The 17,105-nt window shown below is 34.6% G+C and overlaps 1 protein-coding gene across 3 annotated transcripts in view; it reads right to left on the reverse strand.

Annotated features, from left to right (window-relative positions):
* Window positions 1–13,345, reverse strand: part of LOC111514295 (gamma-glutamyl hydrolase) — a 31,986-nt gene extending 18,641 nt beyond the window's left edge. The window contains exons 1-2 of one of the 3 annotated variants that reach the window (XM_074173577.1): window positions 13,232–13,345; window positions 7,278–7,456 (exon numbers count right to left, since the gene is read on the reverse strand). In XM_074173577.1, coding sequence (XP_074029678.1) covers window positions 7,278–7,284 — 7 coding nt within the window. In that variant the 5' untranslated portion in view covers window positions 7,285–7,456; window positions 13,232–13,345. Of the gene's footprint in view, window positions 1–7,277; window positions 7,457–13,081; window positions 13,197–13,231 lie in introns of those variants that run through there. The other 2 variants (XM_074173578.1, XM_074173576.1) reach the window with 2 other exon arrangements.
* Window positions 13,346–17,105: the final 3,760 nt, after the last annotated feature.

Raw genomic sequence — 17,105 nt, forward strand, 5'->3', positions numbered from 1 at the left:
TGCCACACGACTCCCTTTGCTATTTGAAATTTTCGAGGAGGTGCTTGTAATTCAGAAGGGGTGCTGGAGGGGGATAATATTTTCATACTGTAAATCGTCAATTCAAGAATAAAAATTGACCTGTTTCAGGTTTTTTTCACATAGTACATAATAACGCTAAAAATTAATTTATTCCATACATATGGACCGCACTGTATACATTGAAACATACTCTTTATGTTTCAATATTCAAATGCATCCGAATCTTATTCACTGGTATCTCTTTTTCGCACTGTTCACCATGGATGTTGGAATCACTACACTGGAAAAAGTCTGCGTTGTTGTTACACTCGTTAATACTATTAGTACTTATCCAAGGACGCCACATTTTAAACAGACAAACATTTTAAGTAATTATAACTGCACCATTATCAAATTTCAACACTCAAATCGCGATCAGTTCCTGAACTGAACATTGATGGTACGACGGCGATAACTATCCCTGCATTCCCGATTTCTATTCGTCACCATAACATGACTTCAAATTTAATTTTATACCTCTTCAGCCAATCATAAAACTCGGTTAGTAAAAATGATCCAATACGAACCGCCAAGTTTACAATCCACGTGGTTTTTTTGGCCTTTATTAGTGCCTCCAACTTTAAGAGTGCACAATATCGTTTACTTCGACTATACCGATTATTGGTGTAACCTAGTGTGTAATATTCACTTCTACCAAAGAAGCTACGGTGTTAGCAAAACGAGTCTAGGAATTAAAATATGTGTAATTGTTATCATGGATAGACTTATGCTACGTTGACAAAAGTGCAGTAATTCAAATGACGCTTATTTCGATCAAATTGAATGGGTATTCACGGGAATATTACAATTTAAAGTCGTCTCATATAAACGGATAAAACTTTTGAAACAACCTAATGAATGCCACATACAATAAAAATGGATCAACAAACAAGTCAATGATGATAAATCGAACAGTACATCAGTCTTTTCGAACCAAAGAAATACTCTTTTCACGAATTTGGACATTATTATCATTATTATTATAACTTACGTAGTTTTTTAAACAAAGCAAACATCTTCTATTACTATAACTCCAGAGAAACGGTTACTAACACTTTCCCGCAATACTTTGACTGTACTAATAAATTTTACTTTTCAATTGAGTAGTTACTTGAATCTTAATGCTAGTCTTAAATCCAATTCGGAATGTCAGTCGAATGCGTAGTGAATTCTCCTCGAATTATCTTCTAAATCCCCCCTTTGTATTTCAAACCCAAAGTTTAAATACTATTTTACGAGTAACGTTATTATTCAGCCAACAAAGAATTCGATGTTCTTGGGGGTCATCATAAATTCTAAACATTAATTGGTCGCCAAAGTCATTAGTTTCAATTATTAGTTGAAGTCGGTATCGTATTTTAAACAATACAAAGACACCAAGATGCATAAGCAATATAAAGTCGTTTGCTAGAAATTGCTATCCTCAAAGGATTGGCGAATTCATAAAATAATAGTTTTTTTTTTAAACGATGCCGTAATTGTATTGTAAACAGAGATTCAACCAACTTCAATTCTAGCTTAGTGAAATTTTAAATAATTTTCTCTGATGGTTTTGACAGTGACAAATGAAAGACTCGCCTTTTTTTCAACTTTTTGATAAACAATTGCGATTCACTATAATCGAGATTTGTTATGCAACCAATCTCATTTATCTTTTATAACTGTGGTAATTCGGATTATGATGAATGGTCTGGAAAAATTTCGTCGGCGGGAGACAATTCGCATCTGAAAACTGCAAATATGGAAAAACGTATAGACCCTTTTTTGTTTTCATTGAAAAGATGAACGAAACAATTACTTAGTTGCTATAGTTCAGGAAACGTTGGTTAAAAATTGGAAAAATCATATTTTCTTTTTCGACGGTTGAAAATATCCCAAATTTCCCTCAGAATCGAATTTTTTGCCTCAACGGGTGTTATAAATGAGTTCATGTTTTTTTTTAAATGAATAGTTCAGAATTTGTTCAATAAATATCTCAAAAAAATATTGGACAACTTTTTTGTGCACAAAAAGAGGTGAAAATAAAAAACTTCATATTTTCACTTCAAAAAGTCAAATATATCTAAAGAAATTCTAGAAAGTATTATAAAAAAGATTTTTTTTGGAAAAGGAAATAGTTTGCAATTTTTTGAAAGTGCCTGAAAATTATTTTCTGATTTGAAAAATGTCATCAATAGGAGAAAAACTAAGACTAAAAACCAAAAATACTGAAAAAACTTATGAAATATTTTTTGTTGGCCCCAAGAAGACAAACAGAATACTTCCTGATATTTATTATGCCCTAACTACTATAATTCAAAAAATGTTAACCATCCATATTTCTGACTATTTCCTAAAATTCTTAGTCCACCCGCTTCCTTGGCTAAAGAGTCGGCAACACGATTACCTTTACTTCTGTCGTGCCCTTTAACCCACCTAAGTATAATGTTATTATCTACCGAGGCTTTGGCTGAATCTTGGTGACACTCTAGTACTAGCCCTGAGGTTATACGTTGTCTGTTCAAGGTTAATAGGGCTTGTCTGCTGTCAGTGCAAATTTTTACCAGCCAGAAATTCCTTTCTTGGTTAATTCTTTTGTGGCGATTGAGATACCAGCTAGTTCTGTTTGGACCACGCTGGTATTTCTTCCCATTCCCCAGTTAATCATTAGGCTAAGTGACAAGGAGTACACTCCACATTCTAAGCCTTCTTTGGTTTTTGAGCCGTCTGTATATGTATATGCGTATTGCATTTGTAGCATCTGACTCTGTGTTCTATTCAATTTGTATTTTGTAGGGTTTATTGAACACAAACCTGGGTTCAATTGCATCACTGGGTGCCTGCATCAGAGGTTGCGCAGTAAGCGCTTCCCGCCATAGGCCCAGCCTCAATTGACCCATACCTACTTCGAAGTTTACACCAGCCATGCGCAATCGTACCATGGTCATTAATGCAACCTCCTTAACGTACAGGTCCAGAAGGGTCAGACCCGTAAAACATTCCATTGCCGCGGTTGGTGTTGTTCTCATGGCTCCTGTGATGTTTAAACAAGCCATTCCCTGTATTTGACATAACTTTTGGATAGCCGATGCTTGTAGAACTTTCGGTCCCCATACAATGGCTCTGTACGTTAACATAGATCTTATTATTGCAGTGTAGATCCAGGTGACCACACGAGGTGAAAGACCCCATGCGCGTCCCACTGTCCTCCGACATTGCTCATAAGCCACATATGCTCTTTTTGCTCTACTCTGTAGGTGAGACTTCCATGTTAGCTTCCTATCGAGAATAGTCCAAGGTATATCACCTCTTCAGAGAAGTTTAGTTTGCTTTTGAAGATTTCTGGAAGTTTTAAGCCCAATAAACTTATTTTCCTTGTGAAAAGGACCATCTCAGTCTCCTTGGGATTGATCGACAGTGAGTGTTCCTTACACCATGTTTCTATTTCCAACAGTTGAAACTTCCATGGAGTAAACTTTCAACCAAAATAATATTATTCATTCAAATGAAACTGCCTTTTGAAGTATTCAGCTATGATTTTTGTATATTTCCGTTCAAAATTCTAGGAATTTTTTTTTTATAATTTGATCTGATTCAATATGAACACACCTTTGACTATTGACTATCATTTTAAATGATAAGTACCCGTCGATCCTATTTATGTTGAATAAAAACTTAATTTGTCGTTTTTGTAAAACAAGTTGGAAAGATCTCTTTTTTGGTTTGTTTGGGACTTTTAAATGACATTAGTTTTCATCATTTCTACGATCTGTACTGTCATTCTATACTGTCATTTGCCTCCCAGAACCAGTGTTATTAATCCAGTCATTTAAGCTTAAATTAGGTAAGAATCTCGGAATTCGAGATACCCAGCTGTAAGTCTGTAAATACTTGTATATTGACACCCTAAAAGTTGTCTCAAAACCTACGTATGGTAGGGTGTAAGCAACTATTAAATTTCCAGGTCAAAGGTCACAAAAATCGGTTTTTTGCGCTTTTTTTGGAAATATCTCATTTCCTATGGGTTTTTTGCTATTTGTATTTATTATCAATATTGTAGAATACAAAATTCTCTACAAATTTTGTTCAAAAAAGTTTTTTATACGGTGAACCGTTTTCGAGATAGAGGGCGGAGAGCGCGCGGTCACAGCAACAAAAGTTGGGAAAGGTAATGTAAAAACGGAGATATACTCGACTAAAAGTTTTGATAATTATCCTCATTCTAAAAAACATATTTTATTTCTGCACGCATTAAGTGGCTGTGACACAACTTCTGCACTTTTTAAAAAGGGAAAAAAATCATTTTCAAAAGTTTTTGATAAACTGACAAATTTGGATGAACTAGCTGCAGCATTTGAGGAAGAAAATTGTTCGGCCCAGAGATTATTAGAGAGTGGAACTCAAACCTTATTGGCAGTCTATAATGCTCCGAAATCTGTGAAAAGTCTCGATCATCTTCGTTATATGCATTACGTCAAGTCTACAAAACTTAATGAACCTGTGCAGCTTTCAAATATTCCACCAACAAGTGCAGCTGCTCATCAACATTTCAACCGTGTATATTATCAAGTTCAAACTTGGTTAGGACATGATTTGGAACTCCAGGTATGGGGTTGGGCAATGCGAAACGATTTTCTGGAGCCTATCATGACAATTTTACCACCTGCTCCAGAAGATTTGCTAAATACAATTTTCTGCAACTGCAAGAGTGGTTGTGGTTCGCGATGCGGATGCAGGAAAGCGGGCTTGCAATGCTCTTTAGCTTGTGGCCAATGTAATGGGCAAGCTTGTCTCAATGCTCTACCATATCAGAGCGACATTAACGAAGATGGAACCTTTGACCCCGAAATCATGGAAGAACTTGAGACAAAGACTAGTTTGAAATTTACCAGCAGCCAGAAGACGACGATGAAGAGAAAGAAGATGATTAAAATTATAAATTGTAGTTTTTGTACCCTTTATTCCATTTCTTTACTTTCAATAAAAATAAATGTATTCAATGATATTTTTTAATAAAAAGATTAATGCATAATTTATTTGTTTTTTTTTTTCATCATGTAAGAAGTTATAAATATTAATTAGGTTAAAATTCAAATATAATTCCTATATTTTCATTAACAATTCTGCAATTACATGGGCAGATAGGTGTTGTTAAATAAATTAATAATGAATAAAAAGTGGATAAGTTAGGAAAAAAATTATAAAATATAATATAATAGTTAATAAAAATTGACAAATATTTATAATCATTGATTTATCGATAGTTCATCAATCAACTATATATGGCGCGTTTTCGACCGGAGGCACCGGTTGACCTGAAGTGATGCTGTGACCGCGTGCTCTCCGCCCTCTATCTCGAAAACGGTTCACCGTATAAAAAAATGTTTCAAACAAAATTTGTAGAGAATTTTGTATTCTACAATATTGATAATGAATACAAATAGCAAAAAACCCATAGGAAATGAGATATTTCCAAAAAAAGCGCAAAAAACCGATTTTTGTGACCTTTGACCTTGAAATTTAATAGTTGCTTACACCCTACCATATGTAGGTTTTGAGACAACTTTTAGGGTGTCAATATACAAGTATTTACAGACTTACAGCTGGGTATCTCGAATTCCGAGGTGAACTTACTATAATGACTGGACTATATTTAAAAACAGCTCAAATATTTCATGAAAACGGGATCAGTGCAAAATAAAAAAAGGCCTCAAGATTACTGAATGAAGCAACCCAAATTGAGGTCCTGCAGTGACAGGACTTTCAACATGAGTCGGTTAGAAAGATGTTGAAATTACATAAGTTTCACCCGTAGAAAACACAAATTCTTCAAGAACTAGGCGATGATGATCCAGACCGACGAATTGAGTTTTGTGAACTCATGACTGAAACAATTCACGTTGAACCGAGAATGTTAAAAAATATTTGTTTCAGTGATGAATGTACTTTTATGCTAAATGGTAATGTAAATAAACAAAACTGTCGGTACTGGAGTCACACTCAGAGAAGGTCACACTCAATATCCTGAAAAACTGAATGTTTGGGCAGGAATATTAGGGGATGCTATAATTGGTCCCTTGTTCATACCAGGCAATTTAAATGGCGACATTTATCCCGATATGCTGGAAAACACCATCGAACCTTCAATTGTGCATGAATTAGAGAACCAAAGGGACGAGCAAGGCAACCTAGCTATAGACGAAGATTTGCTGCACTTCCAACAAGATGGAGCACCTCCTCACTATGCAGCTCCAGTTAGGCACTGGTTGGATACTAATTATCCGAAGAAATGGATTGGAAGGAGAGGTCCCATTGAGTGGCCACCGAGGTCACCAGACTTAGCGCCACCTGACTTTTTTCTGTGGGGTCACCTCAAGTCAGTTGTTTATAAAACTCAACCTGCGTCACTTGGGGAATTGCGAGAAAGAATTAAGCAAGCATGTCGCGCCATTACTGGAACAACATTTGCAAAAGTTCGTGCAAAATTTGAAAATAGGCTGTATTATTGTTTACAAAACTACGGAGCCCACTTTGAACGTTTACTCAATTGACATTTTTAATAAATTTGGCAGTTCAACAAAAACCTCATTAAATATTCCATTTAAGCCCAAGTTTCACATTTATTGCTTCACCCTGTACAATTTTTTGTGTTTTGGTGGGTGGGGCCTAGGGGGTTGATGGGGGTGAGTTCTCTTTCATGTCCCTTCAGTTCCCCCTTACTATCCTAGAAACGGTTTCAAGCATTTTTCGATATCAGCTTTCGATCGTGAGATATAATACGTTTTAAAATTGACACACTGTATATGTGTGATACTTTTTTTTCGTAATGGATTAAATATATTTTTCTTTTCATGTAGTTAAGTAAGGTAATTTTATCTCGTAACAAGTGTTTGCTTACTTATTGAGCAGGTATCATTTATGCAAAAAAATCAGTCAATGACAGTCAACAGAAGCAGTCAATTTCTGCAAGTTGACGGTAAATACAATGTCTGTGTACAATGAAGATAACCCATAACAGCTGATACGTACCATTCTCAAATATTTCTTAGATAAACAGTATTATTGGCTGAATATTTAATGATAAAAATAGGTCCATGTATATCAATGGAATAATTAGGCCAAAACAAATAACATCAACCTTGGAAATAAATGCATCACTTGTTTAAGATAACACACACAACAAAACACAAAATATTACAATTTATAATGGTTGTCTATATGTAAAAATAAATTATTACCTGTCATCTAGTATTGTAATTCTTTCACTATATTCCACTTTGTATGATAGATGGCCAATTTTGATCGCTCCTCACTCTTCAAGCTGATGCTTCGTTTCTAGGCAATCTGAAGTTCTTTCAAATATTTTCTCATTGTAATTGTGATTCGTAAACATACAGAGTGAGTTTCAAAAAGTTTCCTGTAAACAAATAAAACTTTTACCAATATTCGTGTCATCTAACACCAACTATCGCATATCAAATTTGTAAATTCTTTCGAATCATAATCAGTTTTTCAAGAATGAAATGTCGTCTTCTACGTTTCGAATTAATAGATAGATAGATTAGAAAAGAGAATTGAAGCTTTTTATGTTTTTTTACCACTTTTATTTGTAACTAACGTTACTGCAGATTTGTCTTATAAAGACGTTTTCAAACTTATACATTGAACTGTATAAGTTTGAAAATGTCCTTATAAAAGTGGTAAAAACATAGAAAGTTTCAATTCTATTTTATCATTGTGATCTTCCACGTAGTAACGGCTACATCCATCAATTTATTTATAGATAGATTTATTGAAGCTTTCAAATTATACAATTGATAAAACTCAAGTCAGAAACATGATTACTTCAACAACACAATTGTCTCTTGATATTAATATAAATAAAATCACATGGTATAGGTAAATACAATATGAATATTGAATAGATATAGATATAGATATAGATATAGATATAGATATAGATATAGATATAGATATAGATATAGATATAGATATAGATATAGATATAGATATAGATATAGATATAGATATAGATATAGATATAGATTAAAAACTGGGTATAATGTAATATTGAAGTTACTAGGAAGCTTACATTTAATACAAACTGAAAAAGGGTATTTGTCCATGAATTCTTGTAATGAATATGGCTCAATGTCACACAACAGATCGAAAACATATTATTTAAAAGTTTGTCTTATCTTCTTTGATAAGCAAGGGTAAATGGTTGTAAAATTTAATTGATGCGTAATGCGGCCCATGCTCTGTATTTTTCAATCTATGAACTATGGTCGGGTCGGTAGCCAAGCGGTTCGGCGTAGGTGCTTTGTTCACTCACTCGAATTGACTGCCGTGTTGGTCGGTGGTTCAAGTCCTAGCCTGAACGATCGATCTTCACTTGCTATCGTCCAACCCGTGTTAGGAAACACACGTTAAAAGGTAAGACCTCGTTAATCCTTAGCTCGCACAAGTTTCGACTTCTGAGGATTGTCGTAGGGGTGCGACAGCTGGTTAACGGAAAAACAGATTATATATATATATATATATATATGTATATATATATATATATATATATATATATATATATATATATATATATATATATATATATATATATATATAAATATATATATATATATATATATATATACCTATTCGTAGTAAGTTGGTAGTCCTGATCACGAATCTGAAGGAATTTTGAGCCTAGTTTGCCCCTAATATGTTTTACCGTAAAAATGAGGTGTTCCATCGCGAGTGGCGGACAGTGTATATCACTTTGGCCAACCCCATTCAGGTGGTAGGTGCATTTTGAGCATTTACATCAGTCCTGAGAGTTTCATCGTTCTACCTTGAATATTACGAAAGATACGGGGGTGTTTCCATGAGAAGTGAGACACTGTATATATGTATAACATATACAATAAGCAATTTGTTACTCTTGAAGGCACCACGAAAAGTGTTCGTGTAATTCCTATTCAACAATGTTTCCAAGATACGTTTTTGCATTATGAAAATACGTTCCAGTTGTATACTCCCTCCTCATACTAATATTCCATATATACAGGGTGGCCCACCACATTTTCCTCGGTATTCCTACGAGAAATGAAGAGAGTTAAGGAAAAACTTCCAGCACAGGTATATGTGCGTCCATGAGTAGCATATTCCAAAATTATTTTGAAATATGCAACGAAAGTCATTTTTTGTGGAGGAAAAAATCAGTTTTTTCATCGACCTTTTTCGGATAATTGTTACCTTCCACAATCTGAAAAAATATAAAAATTATAATGGAGAACTTTATACAAGTGTAATATAAAGTATAAAGTTCTCCATTATAATTTTTATTACTCGAAAAAGGTCATTAAAAAACTATTTTGAAATATACTGGGTGACTCTCAAAAAAGTTACACACCAAAGTTATATTTTCTCTAATGGAACACCCTATATTTTTTATATTATTAGATACTATAGACAAAATAAAGGTGGGTTATTATATTTCCCATACTTAAAACTGACCTTTTCTGAGAAATTTGGAGAAATTTAAAAATACAGACCATAATTTAAAAATTGTTTTCACACTGTAACGTGTAACGAGCTGCTCGTGATTAAATGTACTGCTTGGCTCAAAGGTTGAAGTTGACTAACACATGAAATTTTCAATTCAATATTATTCCGAGTGGAGAAAAAAATTGCCTCAACCCTCAACAAACCTATCGAAGCAGAAAGCGGAATTGTCTGTTCTGACATTTTAATATCCGGTTCGGAGACATTTATCTTCTTGGAGAAAACCGATGCCTAGGTTTTTGTGGCATTGAATTGAACCAGGTTACTTTTACCCCAATTCGAAATCACTTCTAGATCCTCATCAAGATATGCAACCTCGTGCTGCCGGTGAAGATATGCATCCGGAGCCGATGTCCCGGAGCATATACCTTGTATTTTTCACAAATCGTACGGTTCATCTGTTCTGCTATCCCATTCTGGAGTGTAGGGACGAGTTATCTGTTCGATAAATTTCCAGTTTCATTTGCTACCATATTTTTGAAATATTCGTAAGTATCTTCAACATCTCTTTTAGATTCCAGAGAATATGCAAAACTTTTCGAATGCAGTCGTCAATTGATTTGAATAGATATTATTAGTTATAACACTTGATTTGCTCCAGTGATAGTATGGTTTAATGGAAATTGACATTGTTTGCCTTTTTGTCAAAAAAAACTCTCCAAATCCTACTTCGCAATTTTGCAATTCAGGTATGAACTTTATGAGACTATCAGTATCCAACTTTATCATTAGAAACCAGAAGAAGGACTTCACAAAGAAATGACAGCAACGATACTAGTACTGTGAGTCAATTTTAAGTACAACCCAACCTATCCAATTTCTAAGTTTTTCAACAAAGTGTTTTTGCCAAACGCAGACGAAAACTAGCGCAGTCGTTCTGATTTTGTCAAACGAAGTTTCTATCGAAGTGATTTTGGTTCGTATCAACGATTCATTGGCAAAAACCACCTGGAAAGCTGAGACTTTGGCAACCTGCCGGAAGAGGACAAGAATCGCCAACTTCGACTTCAAGAAGGCCAAGGACTACAGACAAGCATCGCTGGAAATCCTATTGGCAACCTAGAATCAAGAAGAAAAACCAAGAAACCAGAAGAAAGACTTCACAAAGAAATGAAAGCAACGATACTACTACTGTAAGTCGATTTTAAGTACAACCCTACCTATCCAATTTCTAAGTTTTTCAACTCCTTTTCAAACAGTGTTTTCGCCAAGCCACGACGAAAACTCATTCATTAGTTTATTCTGCATTATCATTTCACATCATTTTATATGGAAATGCTACCGAAATAAATAGGATATTTGTTTTACAAAAAAGGATTGTTCAACATGAAGCCACGTGATTCTGATCTAATGAAGGCCTATACTAGTTTCGAATTCAAAAAATCATTGAAATATTTCTTATTTACTAAAGCGTATTATACATTACAAGCATATTTCGATGATTGAGTTTTTTGGATATCTGTGTGTAAATAATCTTATTCTTAATATTTCAATTTTCCATTTCTATATTTTAATGTTTTCACATTTCCACATTTTTATTTATACATATGTGTTTGTTTATGTGTATATAATGTATACTTACATGTTTAGTAGAGCAACTATAAGAGTTTTGTGACATATTCTCTGGAGACGTCGTTACGTTGGTGAGTGGGAAAGAGACATGTGCGACGCAACCGATTCAGAGAAGGATAGAATGAGAATCGAATAGATTCAATTGAAAGATAACAACGTAGATGAAAATATATGAAGCGTAAAAGTGGTATAAAAATAATGATGGATGGAAAATCAGATTGAAGAAAAACCATGACGTCAATGTGTGCAAGGTATGGCAAAATATTCATATAAGAAAAAACCTTGACAATTCAACGTGCCATTTCTCAATGGGTACAGAGAATTTCAAAGACTCATAAATACGCCATCGTGTTCACATATTCATTATCAAATCTGCATTAACAGTTCAAAGTAAATATTACCTTTTGCTTTTTTATATTACGTCCACTTTGCATACTCATTTTATTAGGTATAGATTGATATGTTCGATACCATGTAGTTGCTCTATGAATGAATACATTTCCCTCTTTCTCTCTTCTTCTTTCTTTCGAGTACGGAATACAATTCTCACAATTTTATTGTTAGACGAGCTGAATACCTTCAACCTTTCCATTTTTTATTGTATTCAGATCTTTCATATTTATGTGACCGAGTTGGCAATGCCAAAGATAACAGTCACCCTCTGTAGACAAAATTGAAATTTTATTTGTACATTCAGTCTCAACATCCAGTGTATGAATTCCATTTATACAGGTACCATTGCTATGGTTTCACTATCATCGACAATTTGACAGTTCTCTTTGTTTTACCAATCTGTCCAATTAAGTATAGAAAACTTTTGAAACTAACTTTTTTATGACGAGAGGAGGAATATCCCCTTTCTGATCTATCATTCATATTGTGATGATCTTGTCTTCCATCATGTATAAGAATATTGAATACAGCTGAAAGGAAACAACACTTAAATAATATTGTGCTTATTGTTTTCTACTATTATTTTTTCTATCTTCACGGCCCGAAATTTCCCAACTTTTCCAAGTCGAATAAACAGCGAAAAGTGGAGAATTTTGCAAAATTGTCACTTCAGAATGTGTGACAGGACTGTTCAGGACTGTTCTCTTACTTGGGAGAAATTAAACTTTTTTGAACTTTTCAAACAACTCAGAATTTCAAAGTGAGGGATTTTCAAGTTATGTTGGGAAATCCCAACCTTGTCCTGGTTCTTTCCCTTTTCTTATTGACTCTCCCTTTCTTTTCTCTCATTTTTATTTTTCTAATTTTCATTAATTTTTTTCACTATTATTTTTTTTCTATTTCCACTTCCCAACTTTTTCCCAAGTCGAAAAAGCAGAGCCGTCGCCATCCCCCCCCATGGCGACGGCCCTGCACTGTACACAACACTTAAACAGGTAGGTATTTGGTTATCGTGATTGATTTGCATTTATTCTACACTGGAAGTTTCAGTTCCACTCTCCACTAACCATGGAATTATTACTAATATGTGAAAATTAAATAAGTATTCAGATTGACTTGCCTTCCTAATATGACTCATATAGAATTAACTACGCCACTGTATGTACAGGAGTTTCCGTTTCCTTGCCGAGATGGGTGGATGTGTAAATGGATGTGATTGCTCTCGTCAGCGAAAGAACGGTCATAACACGATCAAGCGGATCAAGCAATATAAGTTTATCTGTGAAGTGATAGGTAGTTTTATCTGTAGCTGTGTCTGTAGTGTATGTCTGTCGTTGAAAGACCATACATTTACGAAAATTCATGAAGCATTAAAAAAGCATTCAGCAAAACTTCTCTACTCTCTGGAGTAGACATGGCTTATTGTGTCGGAACGGAATCTAAGCCAATATTAGAGAGAGATAGAGAGAGAAGTGTACTAGTATTTTACGAGTTCATAAATATTATAAACCGAACGCACCTTTAGTTCGATCCCGATAGTTCTGCGTTACAGTTGTTACAATTAACCCTTTGACTCAGAACCTAACTCCAAAATGTCTTCTAGGTGATCAGTACGAAAAATGTAGATGGATTAGAAACAAAGCGGGTTCAGAAATATTGAGATACTCACAAATACTGCAGACTAGCATAAATTTCCCGTGCCTTCAAATAGATATTAATACATTTCAGTATTCACTGCACTAACCGATGAAAATATCTAAGCAGTCAGAGGCGTCTCAGCAATAATTTTTGACCATCAAAAATGAAACTTTATTGAAAATAACCGTATAAATAACGACGAAGTTGATGAACGAAATACCTAAGTCCGTTGAATAATTGTAAATCCGTATTGAAGTTTAAATGTTATTAAGTGGTATTTTTGAGACTTTGAACAAAATTGTTCGTTTGCAAGTGAGCCACTCATTTTGAAATAATCAGTAAGTAAAAATCACTTAAATTCAATCACAATTCTAGTAATGGAATAGAAAACACACATTTATTGCATGAATATAAGCGAACTTGATAATATTTTGGTAAAATGAAACTACAAAATACGGCAAGTCAAATCGCCACGATTTTTCGAACGCTAATCACAGTGAATTACGACACGTTGAAGTGAACAAACGAATATGGCATCATAATTGGACAGTAATACTCAACGGTAGTTCTTTCTGGGTTTCTTAACGACTTAATATTTTTTACAGTGACTGTTTTCTTTTGTTGTGTTGTTGAATCAAAAGTGAAATAACGTGCGCCAAGAAACCAGGATTTATGAAGGCAAACAGCGGTAATGTGCCTAGAATTGACTTGTTGATGCTGAGAGAGTAAAACTACGTACTCACAACACACACAATAATTTATTTAATTAGGTCCTCCAGGGCACCGTATGGCAATGATGGAAAGATGTACGTACAATTTAAACGCGAAAGAAATCTGTGCACACTAAAAAGGTGATATAACAAGGGTAAAAGATACCTAACCGCAAAAAAGTTTATTTATTACTGAATTTAATCTTCCACCAAGAAAATACTGGTTCATAGTCTACAAATGTAAGCAAAGACTTACCTGAAAGTGATCTTCACAAACATAAAGCTGAGTACTAGGTAATATTTCTGTTGAATTTTGTCTTGCAAGTTTAAGCCACTTATTTCGTGTTGTTTTTTTGTACGAAACGATCAAAAATAACTTGAATGGAGTTCTATACAAAAACAATATTTCTTTAAGAACATTGAATTACACAGAAATTACTTTTTCATTCAGTGTATACCTGAAATATTGAATGACAACAGATAGGAAACACTACACAACGGTAGCCGGGCGGTTCGACGTGGGTGCTTTGTTCACTCAGTCAATCGGCCGATGTGTGAGTCGATGGTTCAAGCCCCAGGCTGAACGCTCGATTTTTATTTGCTATCATGCTATCCAACCCGTGTTAGGGTTATCCTTCGTAGCGGTGCGATAGATGGTTAATGAAAAAACATATTTCAAACATAACATAACATATATTGATATTATTTTCCATAGAAGCTCTCATTTTCAAGGTGTATCCTAGGGTTTCTATCGAAAATACCAGTCGTCAGCACTTTCTGTATATCAAATCTCAAAAGATATTTTATAAGTTGTGTTCCATCTTTACCGCTCTTTTGAATTCAATTTGACGCTACTGCTGGCCAACATTCGATGCTATGGCTTGTCGGATCATTTTTATGTATGGCTCTCTAGCTTCCTGAAAGAACTTTTTCTGTAAGAGATCGTCGATAGATATCCCTTGAATACTTTTACCATCATCGCTGTACATTAACGACTAATTGGAAAAAAACAAGAATCCAGTATATAGCTTTACTGACGACTAACATATCTTACAACCCTGGCAGTCTGTAACATCGAAGAACAGTTGGAGATTTGCCTCTCTTTTATAGATACTTTCACGGAAGGTGTTCAAGTTACTTTGCACATTTGATTCGACCAAAAGCGGTACATATCAGAAATACGCGACGGACTGTGACTACTCAACGTTTTGTGGCCCCGAATTTCACTATTTAAAAACTTTTTCATTTGAAGACCTGAGTTTATATGGAAAACACTTTCTTAGGAATCACACGTTGAAAGGTAAGACCTCGTTAGTCCTTAGCTCGCACAAGTTTCTCAACTTCTGAGAGTTGTCGTTCGTATGGGGGCGACAGCTGATTAACGGAAAAACATATTTTAAACAGATTTCCTTTTTAGAACATTTTTTCAAATGAATTTTATCTCCCGATATTCAAATCCAACATATATCGCTACTTTCGCACAGGCACCGCTCATAGAGCGCCTTAATTATTTTCCTATAGTGCTTGTGTTGATGAAAGCATTTTCTTTGTATTCGATTTTTAATATACAGACCGCGATATTACTGGGCTTGTCTCCATTTGTGACTATATCGGGCACCCCTCAGAGTGAAATTATTGCTGAAAATTTCAGGGTGAGCACAATTTGGTTCATTTTAAAATATTTTCTCTCTCTCTCTCTCTCTCTGTTTACCAAAATCACGCAAAAGGACAACATTCCATACATTGATACTCATCAAGTAGTATGTATACGGTGAGTAACCAAAATATGAAATACTGGCATTGATAATTATATATTTTTTCAATAAAACACCCAAAATTGTTTTTACCTACAAAGTTTACTTGATTAATCCGGCATACCTGAGATATTTTCCGCTGGAAAAGTGGATGGCGTCATGATTCGATTCGATCTATTAGTGCTTCAATGAGATACTTATAATAAGCATTACAACTTTAACAGTTAAAGAAATGATGAAAAGAACGTTGGCTTATAAATTACATACAGTTGCAAAATAAAATGACCACTAAAATCAACCCAGTGCGGATAAATGATCGATGGTACTTTTATTAATGTAGAAATACTGGTGCGAAGCTTATGACGGTTTGAGTTACAGTCACAGCTATTGAATTAATACTTTGGACTATGCCAACTATCATGAAATCTAGACCACAGTAGAATAATACAACCAGTAGGCTATCTCACCACGATATCCGCCCGAGTTGTCGGGGACCTTCAACCGCGTTCAGTGCTATAGTATCGAAGGATTCGACGGTACCACGGACATCGGATTAGTTATAATGAACGGAAGGAAATTCAACCTCTCTTAGGATGAGATAATCATCCAACGCGTTCAGTGCTGTAGTATCGAAGGGTTCGATGGTCCCACGGGCATCGGATTAGTTATAATAAACGGTCGAAAATTCAACCTTCAACCGCTCTCAGGATGAGATTATCATCCAATGCGTTCAGTGCTGCATATTTAGTTTATTCGCTATTGTTATTGTTGTTTTTAGTTTTTGTAGTTAGTTAGAAATAACTTACCACAAAATCTTCTATAATATCCTTGAATTTTGTTTTTATATGAGCGCACGTCTATGGTAAAAGAACGAAATTGGCTTCGCACTTCGTTTCGAGGTCACCGAGAACTTTGTGAATTTATAAATGAAAGTAGTGGTAGTGGACTTACTGGTTGATTTCTACTGTCCTGACTATGACAAAGGTACGGAATGAATTGTTCAGCTTTCACGAAAATTTCAAGTAAATTCGACACATGTGTCCTTATATTAATTTTTGGTAGTATTGAGGTTGGTGGGACTGCATAAACAAATTTTCTCAATTTTCATCATTTTTTATTTCCTGAATTTTTCATTTGTCGTCCGTCAATGATTCAAAAAAGAAAAATAATGTGTTTATGATGCATAAATGAAAACTCATAATGAAAAGGGAAAGTGTGCGGTTCGTTTCTTTTTGTGATGTTAGTTTTACACCAGTCGGAAATATCTGTCGAAAGTCGTAAAGTAGCGTTATCTGATAGTTTAAAGGTAAACGCACAACGCAGAAACTTGAAATTGCCAACTCGTTATCTTGTGTGACGTTTCATTGCCGAAGTTACTCTCCTTGCGTTTTTTCTACATCTCGCACAAGTGTGTTAAACTCATTAGTTTAACGTATTCAAA

Source organism: Leptinotarsa decemlineata, unplaced genomic scaffold (assembly GCF_025532065.1).
Source record: "Leptinotarsa decemlineata unplaced genomic scaffold, Ldec_3_MD MMD2_tig00000251_RagTag_RagTag, whole genome shotgun sequence".
Classification (NCBI taxonomy): Eukaryota; Metazoa; Arthropoda; class Insecta; order Coleoptera; family Chrysomelidae; genus Leptinotarsa; species Leptinotarsa decemlineata.